Source organism: Hirundo rustica, chromosome 4 (assembly GCF_015227805.2).
Source record: "Hirundo rustica isolate bHirRus1 chromosome 4, bHirRus1.pri.v3, whole genome shotgun sequence".
Lineage (NCBI taxonomy): Eukaryota > Metazoa > Chordata > Aves > Passeriformes > Hirundinidae > Hirundo > Hirundo rustica.
Window position 1 is genome coordinate 38,626,154 of NC_053453.1, and position 22,034 is coordinate 38,648,187.

Genomic DNA, 22,034 nt, shown 5'->3' on the forward strand with positions numbered 1-22,034 from the left:
ATTTGTTTATATGCTAAATTCTTATTTTTCTTTTTCCTGCAGACAATAGTAGAACTTGCAGAGACAGGAAGTCTGGACCTCAGTATATTCTGCAGTACCTGCTTGGTAGTATATTTTTTAATCCGTTTCACTGATCATTATTTTCTTCCTTTAATGCTAAGCCAAAATTAGTGTTCCTGTAATTAACACATATTTGATTTTATTATTGCAGTTTAAAAGGCAGAATTTATTTGTACTATTTAATCTACAGTGTTTTCAAGACATAATATGTAGACAAAAAAATGCAACAGTGAGAAGAAAAAATTGTCACTGTGGAAATAACTTGCTAGTGTCAAAATTCAAGTATCCAGTATGTCTGCCATGTTGGTTGGTTATACACCTAGCAAGTCATAAAAATTACACTTCACATTCCACTACCTCCATAACTCGCAGTAAAATTATGATGGGCTTGTAGTAATTTTTTTTTTTTCCAAAAACCAAGTGTGTTTCTGTACCTGGCAATAGTCAGGAGGGGGAAAAAAATCTTAATTTTTGTAAAGCAAATATAACGTGCTTTTTCTTTGGACGTTAACTAGCAAACACAAAATGCTCAAGCATATCAGTGTTAACACTGAAAGGCTGTGATGTATGTGGAACATTCATGATGTTTGTATCTCCAGATTTGAAGCTGGAAAATTATTACAGATGTGGCACCTTAAAAATTATGTGTGTATATGCATATATATCTCAGACCACTTCTCTCAAAACATAACCTTTCAAGAAAAATTTTTGGGAGTAATTTACATTTTAAGTTCCATTGAGTTCTGCTTGTTGAGTCGTATTTCTGTCTTTAGAAAATAACCTGAAAAGTTTATTTTAGATCTTGCTTATGAATGATACAGAATCATGGAACTCAAGCTCATTCTATATTTTCTTTGTTAAAAGCTGAAATGAAGCTGGTTGCTATACAAAGCTCAGTAGCTGGAGGTGACAGAAGAACTTTTTATGAAAAAAATAATACTTTGTATAAGAAAAATAATGTGAAAATCATTTCAGTGCAGTTGTAAGGTTGTTTGCGTTAAACAGCGTGTAGATTAAGCTAAATAGCTAGGATTGCCTTAAGGGTTAGTTTCAAGTTTGAAGTTCTCTAAGGAATTAACAATAGCACAATCAATTTACATTTAAATAGAGGGATTGTGATTTCTTCTATTTAAAATATATTAGGGTAACTTGCTTTTCTAAACAAATGTTTATTATCCTTTACAGATACGGAAGCCAGTGAGGTCCAAACACTGTGGTGTTTGCAATCGATGCATAGCGAAGTTTGACCACCACTGCCCGTGGGTGGGGAACTGTGTAGGTGAGTAATTTGCTAAAATGCTCTGCGAGGTTTTGCCTGATCTCATTTCACAGTGGAAGTGACTTGGCCTCTTAAGAAAAGCTTTTCAATATTGAGCTTAATTATTTTTCTACAGTCTCTGCATTATTCTCATTTGTATTGTCTATTATATATCCATCCTCAAAATTGTTCAGTGTCTAATTCAATTGCCTACATATGTATTTTTTTTTACCTAAAGTTCAGTAATGAAAAGATGCAAAGTTTAACTGCTGAAAAGGCACGTGCCCATTCCACAACTGATTATTATCCTTTACATAAGATGGAAGTTTCCATTTTGACCAATAATATTCAGTAACTTACTGGTGAAATATGCATATTTAAAATTGTTATGATTACAGAAGTTAGATACAGAATGACTTCCTATTGAGGTATTCTCCACTTTTTGACCATCCAGGTTGTGTTTCGTTCTCACCAGTGATTATGAAGTGAATGGATGTAGAACAGAAATAAAGTCTCTAAATGCTGCTATTCCCAGTCATACTTTTTGAGAAGCTTATTTGAAAACCATTATTATTATTATCTCAGCAAGGAATTGAGTGCAGCTTGCTTCACAAGTTTTAATTTTTTAGGACACAAGAGAGGTAACTTTAATCTTGGAGAGGAATTAAGACCTGGGTTCACTGACAGTTGACAATTCATAAATGCTTCATTGTAGTCCTTTCAAATAGGTATAATAATGAATAATCAGAGTAGTTTGGTGAAAATCAAGAGTAAAGTAGTCAATCCCGGTATTTAAATTGTAGTAGAACATCTCTAAAGTCTCACTGAGATCAACTTGAGTCACTGCCTTCTGTTTTATGTTTCCTGCAGATGTTACTATCTGAGATATTTTTGGTTTATATTTTAGATGTTTTACAATGAAAAACTAAGAAATTTTTAATTCAGACAGGCAGGGGAGCATGGGTTCAAGTTTTGCGGGATTACAGAGGAGTATGTGTCACTGGGACAGAAAGATCCAGTATTTTAATCAGTAACTGGAAAAAAACCCAAAAAAACAAATGGGGGAGGAACGACCATATTTGTGTGTATTGAGAGAGTCTGTGAGTGATGGGATTAGGGTAGGTGGAGGAAATGGTATTAAGTTACAGTGATGATGGAAAAGTAGAATCTGTCTTTAGTGGTGGTATCCAGAGTGGGGTAACTGGAGGTAAAAGTAAACATTAGGGCTCTTGAAAGTATGCTGGGAAAGAGCATTAGAAATTGTAGTATGGGAGCTGGAGCTGAACCAGAGGGAGTGATGGTCTGAACAACCTTATATGGCTTTTCTGTCTCAGATTGGTACGTGGTCACTCTAAACATGGGATTGCAAAACAGAATCCATTCTTAAAACAGCATTTGTGGTATGTTTGCCAGAAAGGGAAACATGAATCATGCCTTTCTGGAAAGGTGGAATTTGGATGTGTGTGGAATGTGTCAAAAAGATAAGAATGTTGCTAAAGATAGGATTGAAGAATCTTGTAAGAGTGTTTACAGACACTCTAAAATAAGTCCTTTGGGGATAAAACTTGGCACATAAAGAGACTTAGAATGTTTTTACCATTTTTTTTATATTTATCCTCTAAGTAAAGTATCAAAATAGCATTATGGTTTTTTACAGGTTTTTGGGGTTTTTTTTAACTGTAGAGGATGACTCTATTTCTGCCAGTCCCAGAGGCAACAGTACTGTGTTTTGCCTAATCTTATTCAAAATACAGTTTCTCCAGTTTTTGCCACAGATTTTTTTTTTTAAACTGCGATCAAGATTGTACTATTTCATTTATAGTTTTAAATGCTACACCTATGTTTTTACCTCACACGTATGGATTTCCTGTTAGGCAAAATTTGGTTTAATATCATTAAAGATGTTGCTAAAAGAAGCATCTCATCAAACGCCTCTCAGATGGACTTCTAGTCCACTGTTTAACTTCTGTGTTCTTTATGGAATGCCTTTTATGAAACTTAACAGTTCTGAAATTTAGAATGCAAGTGAAAGAGATACCTCAGGGACATTCCCAACACTTTCTCATATACCCTTGGGTGATTGAAGGCAATATTACAACATAATTTTGTGTTTTCAGGAACTTACTTGATTTTCAAGGAAGTGTCTTATCCTTAATCTTGCTTGTGTTATATGTATGTTTTTCCTGATCTCTTATTTATACAGTCTTTCAGCTCACTTGCTAAAAGCACTTGATTATTTTCTGCCTCCAGAGGATGCTCTTGTTTTAGCAGGGAAGACATTTGACATAATAAAGAAGTAAATGCTGTGCTGGTAAATGATGACAGCCAAATCTTTGCAGCTCATTATCATCTCTGTGGGTTTAGTTTACAGCCTGGAGCTGTTGGAAGGTTGCAACACTGGACATATTTTACAAACAGAAGAAAGGCTGTTCGGAAAGTACTTCAGAATTATGATGTACTCTCACAAGATGCATATTTTTAGCTCTACTGCTATTAAAAATAGATCAGTCTCTTAGTAACTTAATTTTCTTGCATTAGAATTCGATCTAAAGCAGAGTCATTTGTATCCCATTCATTGTTATAGCCAGGTTCTTAGGCTTTGTCTGTTCAGTTACAGGTATTTGTTTACAAGTTTTATTAGATATTTTGTTTTTAGCTAGCTTCATCAAGCATCCAAACATAAGATCTGAGTTAGCTTATTATCAAAGAAGGCTGTATATTTGTTCATATTTCTGTTACTTTTAAAAAGTGAACTCTGCATTTTGATGACTTTTCAGTAGCTTTTAAAAAGTACTTATTCATGTGTAATACCTGGCTGTTAAGAGCTCTGCAACGGCTGTCACTAACATAGCTCTAAATATTGTCTATCAATAATTTTACTAGCTCATTAAAGAGATTGCAAATGAATTAGGTGAAGCAGTTGTAATGTGACAAAAAATTAAAGAAAAGTTGCTTTTTTATATGAGAAATAAAAATCATAAGTAAACCAGCTAATTTCACTGTCTTGAAGCTATAGTGGCTTAATATTGCAAAGTAATGTTTCTATGTACAATAATAAGCAGTACTTCTAAGCAAGCAATTAAACTTTCTGGTGTGATGTTGTCTTTCTGCTGCTGAAAGTGTAGTAATTTGGTCCCTGTTGTGCAACTTCAGGAGCAGGGAACCATCGCTATTTTATGGGATACCTGTTCTTCCTGCTTTTTATGATCTGCTGGATGATCTACGGATGTATCTCTTGTGAGTAAATGTACTTTACATGTGTACTTTACATCCTCATATGGATTTTTATAGATCTTTGCCATATCAGAGTTTTGGGTATTTTTATCCTGGAATTTAACTATACATTAGTATTTGACTATATTGAGTATTTTAATTCAGAAGATGTTGTTTTTCTTGTCCTATAGGGATCTTTTCTTTCTTCACAGACAAGTGTGTGCATATGTCATGTGTTCAAGGAGATGGGAAAGGAAGAGAGAGCATGTAAAGCTCTTCTGGCACTTGTCATTTTCTTAATTAACTTAACACATTCTAATGTGGGCATTATATGTTGCTGTACAATACCTTAAATCTTCCTTTTTATTTTTTTTTTCCCCCTACTCTCTAGACTGGGGTTTCCACTGTGAGACAAGTTACACAAAGGATGGGTTTTGGACCTACGTTACACAGATTGCTACATGTTCTCCGTGGATGTTTTGGATGTTTCTAAACAGTGTATTTCACTTCATGTGGGTGGCTGTGTTACTCATGTGTCAGATGTATCAGGTATGGAACAGCACTTCATTTATAATGCTGTGTTTTGGGAGTGACATAAGAATATCAAATACTTCTGAAATTTAAATTTTCATGTTCATTGTGCTAGACCAAGTGTTTAAGCTCTCAGCCTTGCTGGCAAGCATCTGCTGTCTCTCAGTATTTTTATTCAATTCAATATTCTATATCTATATATCTATATCTATATTATTCAATTCTAATTCACATGGCCCTTTTTTTTTTTTTTTTTTTTGGTGCAAGAGGTTAAAATACCTGCCTCCTGCTTCCCATTCTCGGAATGACAAAAAGGTGACACAGACCAGGAAAAGGCAATAAAGACTAATACAGGATAAGAGCTATGGGGCCAACTTATATTTGTTATTAACAAAAAGGGAGTGGTGGTTTGAAAGTGGATGCAATAACTTCTTACATTGCTTCGGTGTGAGTTGAGGCCATATTATTGTACTCTAATCTGACCAAAGCCAAGTTTTCTTTATCATTTCTAAGGAAAGAAAAGTCATACTGAAAAGCCTTGAAGTATGACTTGTCATTAATGAACTATGAGACTTAATCTTTCCAGAAGGATTTCCTGGAAAGAGAAATTATTCTCTAAAGCTTAGGTAAAACTTATCAGTAAGTTTAAGTTTTGTTCTTTGTTTTTACGTAAAACATATATCAATTTCAAACTCTTATGGTTGATGTTTGCTCCTGATAATCTCCCCAGTTAAAAACTCGACTGTCAAAAGAAGGACTTTAAACCAGTACCTTTGGTCCTTTTTCTGTCTGTCTCATGTAGTACTTGGTTGTATGTTTTTATGTGAGCTAATTTACCTATTCTTCCTGGCTTAAGATATCTTGCTTGGGTATCACAACAAATGAAAGGATGAATGCAAGAAGATACAAGCACTTTAAAGTTACAACCACATCTATTGAAAGCCCATTCAAGTAAGTTTTGAAGCATATACAAATTTCTTATTTCCGTAGCTTGCATCCATTTGAATCATGTTGCTCGTTGAAACAGAACACACCTAAATACTTTCAGAGTATTTTCTCTACTTGGAGTGCAGAACCTTGTTAGCTATTTTCACAGTCACATTCTATCCAGTTAAAGGAAGTGATTAATGTTTTGGAGTGTAGGGTGCATAAACACAGAAAAGTATTTCACTGTAGAGTTGATGGGGAAATAAATATCCTCTCTATAAAGCAGATGCTCAAACCAGAGGTAGTTGCTTACTGCAACATGTCTATGTTGACCTAGATACTCATTTCCATACTGGGCACTTTTTCCTGAGTGATGCTTACTGTGCTGTTAAATTTGATTTGTGCAGTAGCTCCCCTTTCTCTCTACTGTGAGAAAAGAGGCTTCACTTTCTTCCTATTCATGAGGAAGAGCACGGCCAAAGCTATTTGTGGGGAAGGGAAGAGAGCAGGATGTCCCAGGAACTGAAGTGGGTGTTGCATGGGTTAGAGCAAGTCGTTGAATACAGGTTTTGGGCATTAGTATATAAAAGGGTAGGTTGGGATTCCAGTTCCTATAGTGATGAGGGTGCAAAATGAAAGATGGGGGCTTTGGGATGAAATAGCACTGAGACAGGAATATGGTGTCATGGAGCAGCTTGCGGAGCCAGAACAGGACATAAATGAAGGCACGAAGCTGGTATATTGATGGTTTGAGAGCATGTTACAAAAGGAGGTGGAAAAAGAAAAAAGCACATCTCATCCTGCTGCATATGCTGTGTCTCCTGTGAGAGCTGCTGCTCTTTTCTGGTGCCACACAGAGATAGGAGATGGGAATTGTGATCAGGAGCAGTCAGCATGGATTCACACAATCTTGTGCAATGTGCTCAAGGATGGCCCTGGTTGAGCCAGGAACCCACTGTGGTCCCTTTCAACCTTGCCCATTCTGTGATTCTGTTACGTAGCAGATGGATTTCTGTACTAGAAATTTGTGTGGTCTTTCTTTAATACCTCTTCATACAAAACTTAAGAGTGAGAAGCAGACAAGCATTTCTGTGTAGTTGCAGTGTTCTTACAGATTAGAATTGTAACAAAACCAGATGATTACTTTGCCTGGAAAACACAGGTTGGTGCACAGGATAGAAAAAAAGTGCTAGTTTGATCCCGAATTACTGTTATATTCACAAACCATTTTAACTGAAATAGCTGCTATTATAAAAATTACGCCTGAAAATAGCGCCAGATGTCTGAAATAACTGACTCAGCAACAACTGTCTTGTGAAGCATTGACATCAAATAGTTTAATCTCCTTTTTGCTTAGACCTGCTCTCACATATATTATTACTTAAGCTTCTCTTCCAGAAAAACTGTGATCTGTTTAGCCCGTATCTAATTAAGCTTAAAACCCTCAGCATGTTGGGAGTTTTTTATGAAGGTTTCTTAAATGTTTGACAGTTATTTGATTCTGCCAGAATCAGAAAGTGCTTGAGTAGTTCATTTAATTTAGATAATGCTTTCTTAATTTTGTGTTGTCAAGGGACCTGGTTGATCCTAGATCTGCAGCTGGTGAACCAGTATGTATGTAGAAACAGATACCAATAAATGTGGAAATTATTCAAGGAAGACATTAACTTCATGCCATTTTGTTTTGCATCCATTTGTACAATGCAATTGTCCTCTTAGAACAGGATTTGAACTACCAGGTTGTGCTACATGGTGGTGGACTGCTAAAAACATATTTTGGTAGATAGTGGAAGAAAAGTTGGTGTCTTGATTGTGCCCAAGGATCAAACATTCACCAGTCTGGTGGCCACTTCTTATTTCAGAACTTGCTCATCAACTTGCTGATCAAGTACAAGAATAATTCTGAACAGAGTTGGTTTTCTGAAGGTAGAAACTTATAAGGGTGAAGCATCAAATTTGTCGGTAGGCAAAAGATTATGTACTTTGTTAGATGAGCTATGATATTGCTTGCTAACGTGTGTTTTTCTTTTGTTTTTAGCCATGGATGTATAAGGAACATTATAGACTTCTTTGAATTCAGATGCTGTGGTCTTTTTCGGCCTGTAATTGTGGACTGGACGAGGCAGTATACAATAGAATACGACCAAACTTCAGGATCAGGTTACCAGCTAGTGTAGCACCACCTTCATCCTGTGAGCATATCATACTGAGTGGTGCCTGAAAAATTTTCTCTCTCTCGACTCCGCGTCCCTTGAAGAGTAGCATGCTATGTGTAGGGCTGATGATGAATCATAAAGGTACCTTCTCTTCATCAGAGTTTTATTAACAAAAGTAAAAAATGGACAGAATAAACTGCCAAACCTGATAAGGAAGAGGAGGAAGATCACAAAGGGATTTTAACAATTCTTAACATGAGAATTATTCATGACAACATATTCACAGTATTTGTTATCGGGTTTTTTATTTAAGGTCTTTCACAATGGAGCATGAGATTATTGAAGTATTGACATAAGTAGTTATATTGTGCTGAGCGGAAAAATTTGTATCCCAATATCAATAATTCCACTGAAATGAGAATCTAGAATATAAAACTAAATTTCATGATACAGAGTTCACTGATTGCTATGTTGTAGTTCTTGTAATGTGATTTTTTTAATACGGATTTTCTGTAGTAAGATGTACCTTGAAAAATGTGCTTTTCAATACTGTTATAAATAACCTATGGTGGGGATCCCCTGTAACAAGTTAAGTTATAAGTGTAGGGCACGTCAGGTAATGTTGAGTAAAACTATGTTGCCCACATTTTTTGGTGATTGTTTTTGCCACCAGTTAGTGGTACAACTAAATACTTGTAATAACCCTGTTCTGAAATAATGTAGTCTGAAATAAACAACTGCGCCAATAAGGAAAGTTTTCTGTCAGAGTTAAAGCCCTGCTTAAATGCATGATACACCTGTAAAATTAGTTTACAGTATATAATGTTCAGGGGGAAAAAAAAGTGGGGAAAAAATTATTATCTTTGAAGTAACTGTATAAGCAACTTGCAAACTAGCAATGTTTTAGTATCAGGTTTGGTCCTCATACAGTACCGTGTAGTGTGTTTGGAGACACATTAGAAGAGAAATTACATGGGGGGGATACCACAGATGTGAAAGCAAACTCAGTTATAAAAAGACAAGACAGTTTTTAATTGAATGCAATTGCAGAAAAACCCAAAGTTGCCTGAAATGCTTATTTCATTTGGATTTGAAATTGTGTAACCCAAACTTTAACAAAAACAAACAATTAAGAATCCCCATAGCAGCACGTGCGCACAGAAAATGCAGAGCGGTGTTCTGAAGAAGATGGTGTATTGGCACGTGGAAATCGCCCTTAATTTCTTTTTGTAAGTTCTCATGCTACAAGTGTGCTTGGAAGGTAAGGAATGATCTAAAATTGCATTCCAGAGGGGCTTTTCTTGAATGCGATGCACTGATTTTTGTTATGGTGTTTTCATATACTCATAGTGAATTGTTCACTGCTTCCTTAACTATTGTTTACAGAGAGACTTGAGAATCAGTTTCGTTCTCTTCTAAGTGCTGTAGCAACCCTGTGGTTCGAGGAACCTGTGAGGGGAGTTTGGGGAGGGACCTGAAAGCAGATGTCTGAAACCAGTGTAAAGAATGTGTATCTGTATATAAATAATTTATCAAATAGTTTTTTCTCTGTGAGTGTGTGTTTAGTGTATTTAAAGCTGCTCATTTTCATTTTATTCAACCAAAAAAAGTGTAGGAAGATATCTAATGAGCTTTTAGTGATGTCAAATATTGCTGTTAATAGGCATTATGCCCTGCAAATTCACTGCATGTTTGATGCTTGGCAAAATTAGCGTTTTCTGTAATACACAGATTACAGGTAATAAAGCAATCTAGTGGTATTCCCAGCCCTTGCCTTAGTAAGAGGAGCAGTGAAACTGTAAATAGTTGATGTTCAGTATTTGCAAGTAAACATTTTTTCTCTAGTTGTTAATTGATCTCAAGACATGCACTTAGTTTGCAAGTACCAGATATCAGGATTTACAGAAGTGCAGCATTAGAGTCCTTGAATGTTTAATACTGGAAAAATCAACGTTGTCTTGGACACTTTTAACAGGAGCGGTTTGGGTATAGGGGTGGCAAGAAGCTTTGGCTACTGTTGTCAGACAAAATTTGTAATCCTAAAACATGCTCTATTTCTGTGAAAACAATTGACTTCAGTTATTCATATTTTTTTCTAATCAGGAAAAAAGTGTGAAAGCTTTACACTATGGTTTGTTTTAATCACCACTGATGTTCTGCATATTTGTTCATTCATTTCTTTTTTCACATTTTAGTTGGGAGTCGGTTGACTTGAGGAGCTTCAGTACACTTTAATAAATATCAGCCAGCCATCAGAAGAGCAGATCAGTGCATGATGCAAATTTTGGTCATACTTGCCCAGTAGCATTAACTGCCATGAATTGAATCATGCACTCTGTGTCAAAAATGTTTGCAAAAGTAGAGCTGATCCTTGGTAGCACATAGCAAGTTCTGCACTGTTTACATGTCAGTAGCTCTGTGGTGACAATTTGTTGAGACCTGCAGAATCTGAGCGATAGTAAGTAGTTGTGAAAATTAACATGCACATATGGATTTGGGATGTATGAAGTTTCCAGTGCAAAATGTAACTTGAGTAATACTGAATTGTTGATGTAAAATCATAAAGCAAGCAGGGGGAAGCCAACTATGCAGCATTTTTCTGTCATGTTATCAAACCTAAAATTCACTTGTTGAACCAAAACTGCATTGCTTCTGAAACTTAAGCTGATCCAGACCAACAGTAGATCAGACCATAATCTGGCATAGGTAGAATAAATAGGAATTTTGTCTTGGCCCTAAACATGTGCTGTTTCTTTGCAGGTTTTTGTATTCTTTGACGTCCACCAGATTTTTTTTTCAATTAATGTGTAAAACTGCATCACTACATTTTAAGCTGTGGATTTTTTGTATATTATTTATAACTGTGCCAAGTATTATTTTAATACTGTCAAGATCTTGATGTGTATTACATTGTGAACAAAAAAAAATCTGTAAAATGTTTAATAAACTAGCTCTCCTTACATAAATTAAATCTGTTAAATTTTCTAAGTTATTAATCAAATAAATATTGACTCTTAGATGCAGTGTTTGTATTGACTTGGGGTGTGATTTCATACAGTCTACTTTATGTCCAGTTTCAGAAGCCTTTCTAGAAAGATGTACCAGTGTCTTACAGATGGCACGCACCCAAATCTGTATAGATGTGAAATCCTATGGGTTACTACATTGTTGTGGTAAATTACACCTTTGCACTGCCAATTAAAGTTAGCATTCACTACTAATTAAATATTCCTCTTTTGAGTGAAGCATGCTGGCAAGGTATTATTTTTCTTAGGGGAACATTTCATGTGGCCTAAGGTACTTACATAATGACATTTGAGGTATTCTAAGGGTCAACCAAACATCTACATGGGGCTAGGATGTGTCACCAAGATCTGTGCTTCTGGGTGGCACTTGCAGGAGACAGACTACCTTGACTCTTCTGGTCCATGCCATAGGTTAGAGCTTGAATAGAAACAAGGTAACAATCCAAGGATATTTATAACCTGATTAAAAGGGAAGAAAAAAGCGTTTTCTACGGAGTCTTGGTTTGACATTAAGAATTGGTGGTGGTGTTCTCCCCTTCCCGAAGTGGTGTTTCCGGTGAGGCTGTGTCCAGGCTGACCAACCTTTGGCTTGTCAGGGAGAGACCAGGGAAGACTTTTGGCCTGTGCTGAAGATCTCCAGCCAAGATTTGCAGTGCTCCATCAGAGGAATTGCTGTGTTTGGGAGTCAAAATTGATGATTTGAAAGCTGGTTCTTAGGTTTTGGGGTTTTTCTGAAAGAAGACAGCCCTCTGCACCCTCATTACACCTTGACTAGAGTTCAGTGCCTTGCACCTCCCGTTAGCTGCCTTTTAGTAAAATCAGATTTTCTTGCTGTGAAAGCGATGTTGATGGTAAGAGTAGCAGGACTGAGTTTTTCCCTAGGCTGTGCTGTTGCTTCCCACCTCACTCCCACCTGAAATGTGCTCTTTCAGACTTACTGTTGTCTTTTTCAGTTCTAATCTTTCAAGCTCTGTGAACTGGACAAGCTCTTGGGTCACATATTGAGCTGGCTTGTTTTTCCTCATATCCACAGGGTTCCTTTATAACCTGTACAAAATGCTCTTTGTGTATTGAGTAGTACATATTTTTCTAATTAGGCTTTTGGCTGGGAGTGCTTCACTACCTCAGACCATGGTCATAGATGTTGCTTGAAACTGCTTCAGACCATGCTGGCACACTTGCTTAATGTTCTATTGCAGTATTCCCAGTCTTGAACCTGTTTCCATAAATTCAGTGTTGTGAAGGGTTCTTTTATCCCAAAAAAGTATCAGCCTGCTTGCCAAACCAGACACAAGTTTCAAAGTGTAGGGGTTTTTTTTTTTAACCTAACTTCTTGATCTGCAGCTGTCTTGGTGGAATATTCCTGCACAGTAAGTTCTGCGCATAGCAGCACCTCAATATCAAAGCACACACAGCCCCCCAGAATATTATGGTGAAAATTATTTGGTTTTATTTTACTAGACTGTGCCAGAGACAGGCAGCCATCTAGGCACAGTTGCCCCTTACTATCACTTCTAGAGCTGTGTCACCCTACAGAGAAGTAGGTGAAGATTTACTATGTCTGTGCAGCAAGCAGCTTGTTGCCTTGCACACAGATATATGATGGTGTGATACTGGTGGAGAGTCATTCAGCTCTGAAGGCCATGACTGTGTATGTCCAGCTTTCAGCAAAGCTATGCCTTAACTCTGTGAAGCATTGATCCTCCACCCTTGAAGTACCCAGTACTCCCTTCACTTTCATTGCTGACAACGTAGGCAACACTTAGATTAGGGTATATCAACAAGCAAAGCTTTATTGAATTGATACTCAGTATTAAAAGTGTTACAGTGTGATACACAAGGCGAGGGGAAAAGCTGTGTGGGTTTGTTTTTAAAATCATAGGCTGAACAGTAAGTAACTAATACCTGTTTCACAGTAGTTAGTAACATTTAGGAAACTTGTTCCTTCTAGCAGGATCTCAGCAGAGCATTTTTAGGCCCCTCACTGGGCATGAACAAGGGCACCTGCTCCCTGACCATACCCGAATCCCTTGGGGCCAAAGTTCTTGGCGTAACAACCTGTGAGAAAGATGAAAACACAAGCTGAGTCTTCTGGCACATTAATTAAGAACAGCACGGTCTAGGCTAAGCCTCTCAATGGCTTCTCCTTAGTCACTAGAGTATCCCCCTGGGAAGCAATGCTTAGAAACATTTTATTAAGCTGCATAAGTAACAGGACTGTTCGGTCCATGTAGCTCCCAGCCCACTGTGAGAGCAACTCGGGTCAGTTCTGTGGCTCAGTATCTGGTAAAGTATGTGTTGTCATCAAACCACTACATGGATCAAGTTTATATCCACAACCACTCAAGAAGGCAGAGCAGTATGCCTGCTGGCTTGTTTCCTTACTCTGATCAGGTATAGGGCAGGGCTGCTGCTGCATTTCTCAGTATGTGATGTTTTACTTGATGCAAATGTCAACTACACCAGCAGCTTCAGAAGTATTGCTTTCATTTTTTACTCTATTCCTATGACTTAGAGAGCACTTCCATGTGAATATGAGCCTGAAAGTTTCTTATATCAACAATTTATTGACCAATTGTCCTTGTGAGACATGATCTTGAACCATAAACAAATGGTGGTCTTTGCTTCTTTTCTCACCTTTACAATAGATTTCGCCCTCTTTTTCAGTCAGGGTTGTAGATTCTAGGCTTTTTCCACACTTGGCACATCGGAAGCAGTTCTTGTGCCATGGCTAAAGGAAAGAATAAAAAAGATGGTATTAATACACAGGGATACCCAAGTTGGTAAAAACCCACATTGATTGGAGATATCTGCATCACTGTTGATTAGAGACTGGTGCAATGAAAGCCAGCTGAAGTGCACCAGTGGCAGACAAGAGCTGCATTTCCATAAGCAGCACAAAGCCCCAGATTCCACCCAGCATCCTGCTCAGAGCAATATTCTGAAAGGTTTGAGCTTGCTGTGATCAATTCAGAGCACATCTTGGCTCTCTTGTAGCGAGTGAATCGGACAGCTGGCAGACTGCCATGCAGCTTTACATGGTATTTTCAGAGACCATCCCCCTTTTGCTGAAACATTCAGCCTCCCTCACAAGCTGCACACCTCAAGATTGTTTCCTCTTCTGGGTGAGAGGGGCTTCTATAGTCTGCTTCAAGTCTCCAGCATGAGACAGTATTAAATCTTCACCTCTCAAGTCTAAGGTCGCCACTCATCACCCTGCATTTCAAGTGCTTCTTTTTCAATCAAGTTGATTGATTTGACTATTTCCAGTGCAAAGAAATGCAATTTTAAGGTAACTGCCCTGCAGTTGGTACCCTGCTGGAACTGACATAACACACCTTGCTTAATTTAAAGTCCACGTAGCGGGTACAAAACAGCACATGGAGCTCCTTACCTTTCCAGCTCCTATTACTTTCTCTGCTGCATAAACAGAATCACCACACCTAGAGCATTTCTCTGTCCCTCCAAACTTCTGAGCAAACTTGGAAGGGTTTGGATTTGTGGTGGGCCGGTGAGGAGAAGGTGTGCTGAAAGAAACAGAACGCTTGTTTTCCCTATGCTTTTTCTAAAAGATCTCTTGCTCTGCTTAGCAACATGAACAGACCAGCACCCAGCACATGGTACAGAATACAGTACTGCTGCAAAACTGGAGAAGTAAGTTACCAGCAAGGCTATCCAATTATACTTGGAAGGGGAAAAAACAAAGCCACAACAACAAAAAGAGAAAGGCTGTGCTTTATAGGATAAAAAGGATGATTTCCTGAGGAGCCTCCCCCTTTTCACTTAACTAGAAGAGCTGAACTCTGTCAAGACATGGATTTTTCAGATCATAAGCTACCAATAATTCTGTTAAGTTCCTGTCCCCTTATTATAATCAGGAACCTGAATGGATCACTGAAACTGGCTGGAGAGCATACATCATATAAATGTTAAGCAATAATTTGGGAACTTGCATGAAGCAAGTTGTGAGACAAACCTCAGCTTCTTTCCACATGCTTTGCTTTACAGCAAGAACTTAATCAGAACTAGGAATGCTTACTATTTAAAGTGTCTTGGTTTTGGCTGTAATAAGCACAAATGGTTCTTTCTGCTTGTAGCCCCAGATTCTAAGCTGTCCATCCCTGCAAGAACCCATTGAACATAGTCATTTCCAGCTCATTCAGGAGGGCAATGTGAGACCCACAGTCACCTCTGTGAGCTCATGCAATGCCATCAGCAGCCCCATAATCCAATCCCCTACAGCTCATTCATAGGATGAGTGTGTCCTTGCTCCCACTAACTCCTGCTTCTACTGTTCCAACTCGCAGTCACCAGTGGGAGTTTTGTGCAATGCAGGTTCAATGCCCTGCATTCAACTACACTGGGGTATTTTGCAGCATTTCTGTTCCAAACATGAATATAAACAAAATCCAGCCTGAAAGACTCCTCTGAAAACAGTACTGAAGGACAAGGGCTATGCACCCCCCAACTCAGTTCACTCACCTCTCAGGCTTGATACCTAGTCTCTCTCCCCTGTCCATGTTCAGCGTGCCTGCCCCTTGGCCATATCCATAACCTTTTGGGCCATACTTTTTCCCATAGCAAGATTTGCAGTAAACTTCAGCATCATGAATTGCTACAGTAGTGCTGTCCAAGTTTTTCCGACAGACCACTGGAGGTAAAAAAAAAAAAAAACAAAAAACAACAAAAAGTTAAACTGCCTTAAGAGACTCTTTCCATCAGCACACATAGTAAGCCAAAAATCAAGTGAGAAGTGATGTTACAAGTTTCCCTGTCCAAAATTCTTCCCATTAGGCTGTGGGACCATCAGCAATTAGAGGGAGCAAGTTGCTGTTTGAATTTGTGAATTATGGGCTCTATTCCTTCCCACCTCTTCATGACCATGACATTTAAAGCCTGGAAACTTGCTGTGGTTTGATGAATGAGGCTGCTCAGAAACCCAGAAAGAGCAGTCAGCAGTTTCCCTTGACAGATGCCATACAGCATGAAGCAGAAGCCTATCAGTACAGAAGAGCCCCTGTCCTGCCCTTTTGGCCAGGGTGGGGCTGGGAAATAAACCTTCAAGGTTCCCCCCCACCCCCCACCTCAATATGCTTCAGGGCAGAGCTGGGGCTGGTTCATAGCTGTCACCAGAGGGGCTGTGCTTTTCTGGCATTCCTACATTGTCCTTCAGCACAATGCAAGCCCTCTACTCAAGGTTACAGTAGAAGGGAGAACTATTTCCTTCTTAAACCTCCTTTTGTACGCCAACTGGCATGCTCTTTCCATCTGCAAAAGTATTATGCCCTCGAAAAATAATTTGGGGAGAAAAAAGAAACACCCTCATGAATTTTTGGTTTAAAGATTTTAATGTCTTCACTGGGTGACTTTTGCTTATGGCAATCATTAGCCCAAGGGCCTTTTTATAAGACACTAATATCCAATAAGTAAATCAATTAGCGCATGTTTGTTAAGTGTACTGACTTTAGCCCCAGAGAAGTATGCACTAAGGAAAACCATGTATTCAGACACACTAGATCCATTGTTTGACTGTAAGTTCCAGGTTTCTTTTAATAGTAACTCCCATAAAAGGCTGAAAATAAGGCAGCCGAGGCATCTAATCTTTGGTTTCTTGTGACCACTGTAGAGCTCAAGGAAAGAAGTGTAGGTGTGCCAAGGCTCTCAAGGCCAGCACAGCACACCAGGGTTAGGCAGCAGACTTAAAAGCAAACTCGTTTGAGGGGCCCAGTAATGCAGCCAACATAAGAAGGCTAAACGCTAGCTCTGCCCATATGTATTAATCACCAACAAGTGGGGCAAAATAGTACCTCATGTTTGCAATAAGGTAAAATTCTCTGCTTCAGACAGAGAGGCTGTGCTTGCAAAGTAGGAGCCTCCAATTCACAGTGACCCTTTGTTCCCTTCATCTAACCAGAGGTATTTTCAGCAGAGAAAGCAATTTTCAATGCCTCACTGGGCTTGTTGGTTGAACTGGAAAATAATGCTTTGGACTCCTTTCATCTGAAATAAACCACAGGCCCCTGTGCCAAGAAAGTTTAGGCTTTTGGCTGTACTAAAGCATCAACAACTCGGCTGTGCTCGTGCGCACTGCTGTCCAGGTCTGCACAGGACTCCAGGGCAGCAGTTTGATAACTGTTCCTTCAGCTTCTGCCAGCCCCAGGACCACAGGGAGAAGCCCAGCTGAGCTCAGATCAGTGCAAACAAGGCTCTGCCACTGGGCTTCCTCCTTTGCAAGAGCAACACTTAAGGCAGGTTTCCAGCCTCAGGATCCCTCAGACTCCTGAGGAAAAGGTTGGCAAGAGTGCAAATGGACGTGGTCTGCTCTGAGACGTACATCCCACCCCCTGATATGATAAAATCTCTCCAGGAGGTGAGCTCTCCCCTCGGACTGCCAAGCCCAGGAAGCACATGGGGAAGCAGGAATAAATCCCAACACACAATGGACAAAGTCACCTCTGGCCACTGCCATCCCCAGTGCATCACAGGTAGCAGCTGAGTCTGAGACACCTCCTGTGGACCAGCCCCTTGCTGCTGTGACCCCTACAGCTATGCCAGGAGAGATTTTGGAGAATACTTACTGCAGAGGAAGCAGCACCGGTGGAAGCTCCTCCCATCGCACTGCACTTCCTCAGCATGGTAGACGGTGTGGCCACAGGCACCACATTTGTTGCCACCTCCCCAGTTCGGCATGGTGGTTCTGAGTGCCCAGCCAGGCAGGAGGGGAGAAGGGGAGATGTTTGTTAAACACAGTGTCCTCCACCACCCTGGCCCCAGGACAGCTGGGGTTACAGGCTCCTTTTAACCAGATCTGTGAAGTTTGTGTGGCATCAGAGCACAACCCTGCAATTTCATCAACTGTTTAAAAACGTGACCTTCTACTGCGTGAGAAGTTTTTGGGACCAGTTCAACTTCCCAGCTGTTCAGATGCCAGACCAGACTTAAAGGCTTAGGCAGGCTCTCTATGGCTATTTGTAAAAGCAGACAAACTGGCAAGGGGAACAGAGACCACTGCTGCTAAACAGCAAGAGAAACAGAGACAGTCTTCACGAGCCATGTCCTCTGTCCCTGCCTGGGGATTTTGAAAGTTGCATAAATTGGATATGCACAAATTACAGTTTCATGCACAAGAGCTTTACTGTACCTGGAACAAATGCCCCCCCAGATGGATGTAATTTCAGTTTCTATGCTTCATTAACGCTGGGCCTCTTGTCTGATAGAAGCAAACCAATTGTGCCAACAACAGCATTTTGTTTTACTGCAGGGCCTGTCATTTGGGATGTGGTACAGGCTAAAGTTCGCCTCACCAGAATAACACTTATGAGAGTTGTAGGAATGTTCTGAACTCCTTTGAGATCACACTGTAGTTCAAAGAAATTTAAGGGGGATTATTTCCCAGGGACTCCACCCCTGTTACATGAACTGAACCTTTACCGGGCAGGTATATCAACCAAACCAAACTGCTCAAGTAGCCACAGCTGATTTAAAAGGAAGTGAAACCCCCTCTCCTGCATTACTTGCAATGGACACTCAGAAAACTATGGGGACAGGCATCTCGGCCATTGTGTCCACCTGTAGCCTTTGGAACAGTCTCTTACATTAAGCCAGAAGCAATGGCTGTCCCATCTCCTGAGCTCCCCTGCACTCCCTGTCACCACCACCAGGAGCTCCCCCTGCAGCTCCACAAGGAGTTCCTCCAGCTCCTCCCATTAATGGTCTGAGGTTAAAGTTCCAAAGCGGAGACCTGCCCAGCACCTTTGAGATTTCTGGGGCTTTCCTCCGGCCCCCACCACCATGAGCTAACACAGCTGTTTGCTGAAGACTCATCTCGCTGTCAGCTCTGAACTGCCCTTGGCTTGTGACTGCTGTTTAACGCTGGTTTGCTCTTCTGCAGCTCAGCACCACCCCCTGTCACCAGCACAGAGGCCAACAGCAGCCAGACAGGGTTACAGCCTCCATGAGCTTAACCCAGCAGAGCTGCTCAGCACCCATCACCCCAGTGCTCCTTACTGATCCTCATTTCACACAGGATTTTGGGTGAGGACCATGGTTTGCCCACTGGAAGCCCAGAGAGCACTTCCTGCCACCCTACCCCGCCAGCAAGAGCATTCCCTCCCTGAGAAGCTCCCCCAGCAGCACTGCAGTACAGGTCAACTATCGGGGAGGGAAGCTGGGAAGAAAATTCTCGTGAGCTTCTGACTTTTCTCTGCAAAACTCACCTTAAGTTACTCTGAGAAGCTCTCCTAGGCCTGCCAAGAAGACACACACAACAGCATCCCCACACAAAGCCCACAGCCTGCTGCCTTCAGTTAACTTTGCACTCATCCCTCTGAGCCAGAAGCAGAGGACTACCGATCTCCAGTTGCCTCTCTGGCCAATAGAGAGGAAGTGGGAACACCACCACAGGGAGCCAGACAGGAGCACTGTGCTTCAACAGCTCCTTTCTCTAAGGGGCCCTTCTCCCAACACGCGGGACAGGCCTCAGTGCAGAGCAAGCTGCCTCGCACCCCAGGCAAGGTAGTGCAGACTCACAAATCACAGCTGAGAGCAGCAGGTTTGGCCTGAATTATGTGACTTATCTTGCTCGGTAAAACAAGCCTCCTGCCCCAGCAGCATGAGCAGCAGTTTTAGGGATGCAATGTAGGATGTGTGTTTCCCAAGTAAGACATGCTGCCAGGTGGCTGCTACAAGACCTTTGTCCAAGACAAGCAGACAGCCATTCATGACATGTGGAAAAATAAGATTAATTTATTAACCTAAATTGGGGCACCTTAGGTACATTCCTAAGCAACAGCTTAAGAAACTTCCTGAGAGTGGCTGAGCAGTGCCATTTGCACCAATTACTGAGATAGCCCTTTGTTTAATACTTCCATGGGATTAGCATCATTACTACTCCATGGTTTAGCACTAATACCCTGACCTAGCTCATTAAATTAGTTTTATGACATTTCCCACTTTGCTTTTATCATTCTTGGCACGACTGTACAGTCTAAAAATCAAGATTCCATTTCTTTTATTCAAGTGCTTGGCTGTGCTACCGCACAGCAGCTGACATCAATCACAGCAAAGAGCGTCCTTAGCTGAAGAGAATATAGGCTGCACAACACTTTTGAAAAGGAATGCATGGACTGGGGGAAAAAAAAAAAAATAAAAAAAAATTCTTTTCCACTCTGCATGCTTTCCAAAATGTAAATGGTATTTGGTACAAGAACTACTTCGTTTCCTCTCATCATCACCATGGTCACGTTCTTTAGTGCATTTACATGAGCCTACATTATTTTGATCGTTTTGTTAGCAAACAATAATTTAGCTTTCAGGCACACTATAGCTGAGGACCTGAATCAGGTTTCCCCAGATCTGCCCCAGATTTCACATGCAGTAATGGGCAATACAGCGTGCAGCTCCACCCTTTCTTCCCGAGAAAGACAAAATACTAGACGACCCGGCAACCATTAGCTAACTCGAAACTTCTGATAAGGGCTTTGGGAATTCATTAAATGAAAAACAAAAAGGAACCGAAGTCGGTAGTTCAAGGTAACCGTATTCTCTTCCAGAGAAGGTATTTCCATTTATCCTCCCCGTGACGTTCCCATGATGGCTTGCGTGGGAAGAACGGCAATATTTCCTCAGTTACTCAACAGCAGGCGCTCCCTCCCGGCAGCGGTGCCCAGGAGGCGCCTCAGGGGCGAGGGGCTGGTGCCCCGAGCAGCTCCGCGCCGGCACAGCCACCGGCCCGTGCTGCTGCCCGCACCCGCCCGTCGGCAGCGCCCCGCAGCCTCCTGCTGCCCGGGGCTCCTTCCGAGCCCCACGGCGAGCATGTCCAGACCTCCAGCCCCGCCTCGAGCCTGCCCCGTTCCCTCGGCACTTTCTGGCCAGTTCATGCAGGCCTGTGGGGAGCTCGCAAGCAGCAATTAAACATCCAGGTGATCTCACTGCCAGTACCAACAACTCCGGCTGTCGGCTGATGGTTGACGGCAGCGGCTTGTACCCAGCACGTCATCCACGGGACAAGCCACGGCAGCCGCCAGCTCCTTTCCGACCTGTTTGTTAATAGCTCTAATTCAAGAGACCGAAGCCAGCCGCAAGACAGACACACAAGAATTCCAGGCTATCCGGTTATCCTAGACGGCTTTTTCGGCGGCCCGTCGGGGAAGCCCGGTGCGTGGCAGCTCCATCATGAGAGCAGCCAAGCAGCAGGAGGGGGTCAGCATCGCCCCCCCCCCCCCCCCCCAAAGGCACCGGCTCGCGTTGTGCCATTCGCCACCCTCGACCCCTGCCCGGGCCCGAGGCGGGTCCGGTCCAGTCCAGCACTCACCTCACCTCGGCTCGGCTCGGCGCGTCCCGACACGGCGCGGTCCCGCGGCGCCTTAAAGAGCCGGGGCGGAGCCATGAGGGGCCCGGCCCAGCCCCCGCGGCCCCGCTCCTGGCGCGGCCCGCCCTGCGCTGTCCGGGACTGAGGGACAGAGGGCTTGGGCCTTGCCGTACCCACCCGGGGAGGCGGCAGGACGTGTTCCAGCTGCGGTCTGGGACCGCAGGACCCCAGCTTGTGGTTTTACCCAATTTTAGGATTTTGCTCGACATTCTTGCAGGCTCCGTGACCGTGTTTTCACAGAGGACGGAGAAGGGATGTAGGGCTCGGGAATGAGGTTTCCCAGGACGTAAGGAGCGGGCGAAGGCAGGAGCCCGTGCCCGGCTCCTGGGACTCGGGACCGCAGCTCTCGCTGAACCACTGCTCCAGTGGGGACGGATTAGGAGGGGCCTTAATTTAGTTTTCACAAAAGAACAGCAATTAGGGTTGTCTACAGCGTGCCGGAGAAAACCGCCCGAGGCTTCAGCAGCTTTTTGTGTCCCCGTCTCCCCGTTTCC

The 22,034-nt window shown here is 41.6% G+C and overlaps 2 protein-coding genes across 3 annotated transcripts in view; one reads left to right on the top strand and one right to left on the bottom strand.

The window, feature by feature from the left end:
- The window catches only part of ZDHHC17 (zinc finger DHHC-type palmitoyltransferase 17), a 70,296-nt gene extending 59,134 nt beyond the window's left edge, over nt 1-11,162 (top strand). For both annotated transcript variants that reach the window (XM_040061778.2, XM_040061779.2), the window contains exons 12-17: nt 43-105; nt 1,246-1,339; nt 4,472-4,555; nt 4,923-5,080; nt 5,919-6,013; nt 8,028-11,162. In XM_040061778.2, coding sequence (XP_039917712.1) covers nt 43-105; nt 1,246-1,339; nt 4,472-4,555; nt 4,923-5,080; nt 5,919-6,013; nt 8,028-8,166 — 633 coding nt within the window. In that variant the 3' untranslated portion in view covers nt 8,167-11,162. The remainder of the gene's footprint in view (nt 1-42; nt 106-1,245; nt 1,340-4,471; nt 4,556-4,922; nt 5,081-5,918; nt 6,014-8,027) is intronic.
- A 1,776-nt stretch (nt 11,163-12,938) lies between these two features.
- CSRP2 (cysteine and glycine rich protein 2) lies at nt 12,939-21,555 on the bottom strand. Its single transcript, XM_040062995.1, has 6 exons — nt 21,484-21,555; nt 17,750-17,868; nt 15,654-15,822; nt 14,566-14,698; nt 13,809-13,902; nt 12,939-13,229 (listed from the first exon to the last, which is right to left on the bottom strand). The coding sequence occupies exons 2-6, from the start codon at nt 17,859-17,861 to the stop codon at nt 13,153-13,155; spliced, it is 585 nt and encodes a 194-aa protein (XP_039918929.1). The 5' UTR covers nt 17,862-17,868; nt 21,484-21,555; the 3' UTR covers nt 12,939-13,152.
- Nucleotides 21,556-22,034: the final 479 nt, after the last annotated feature.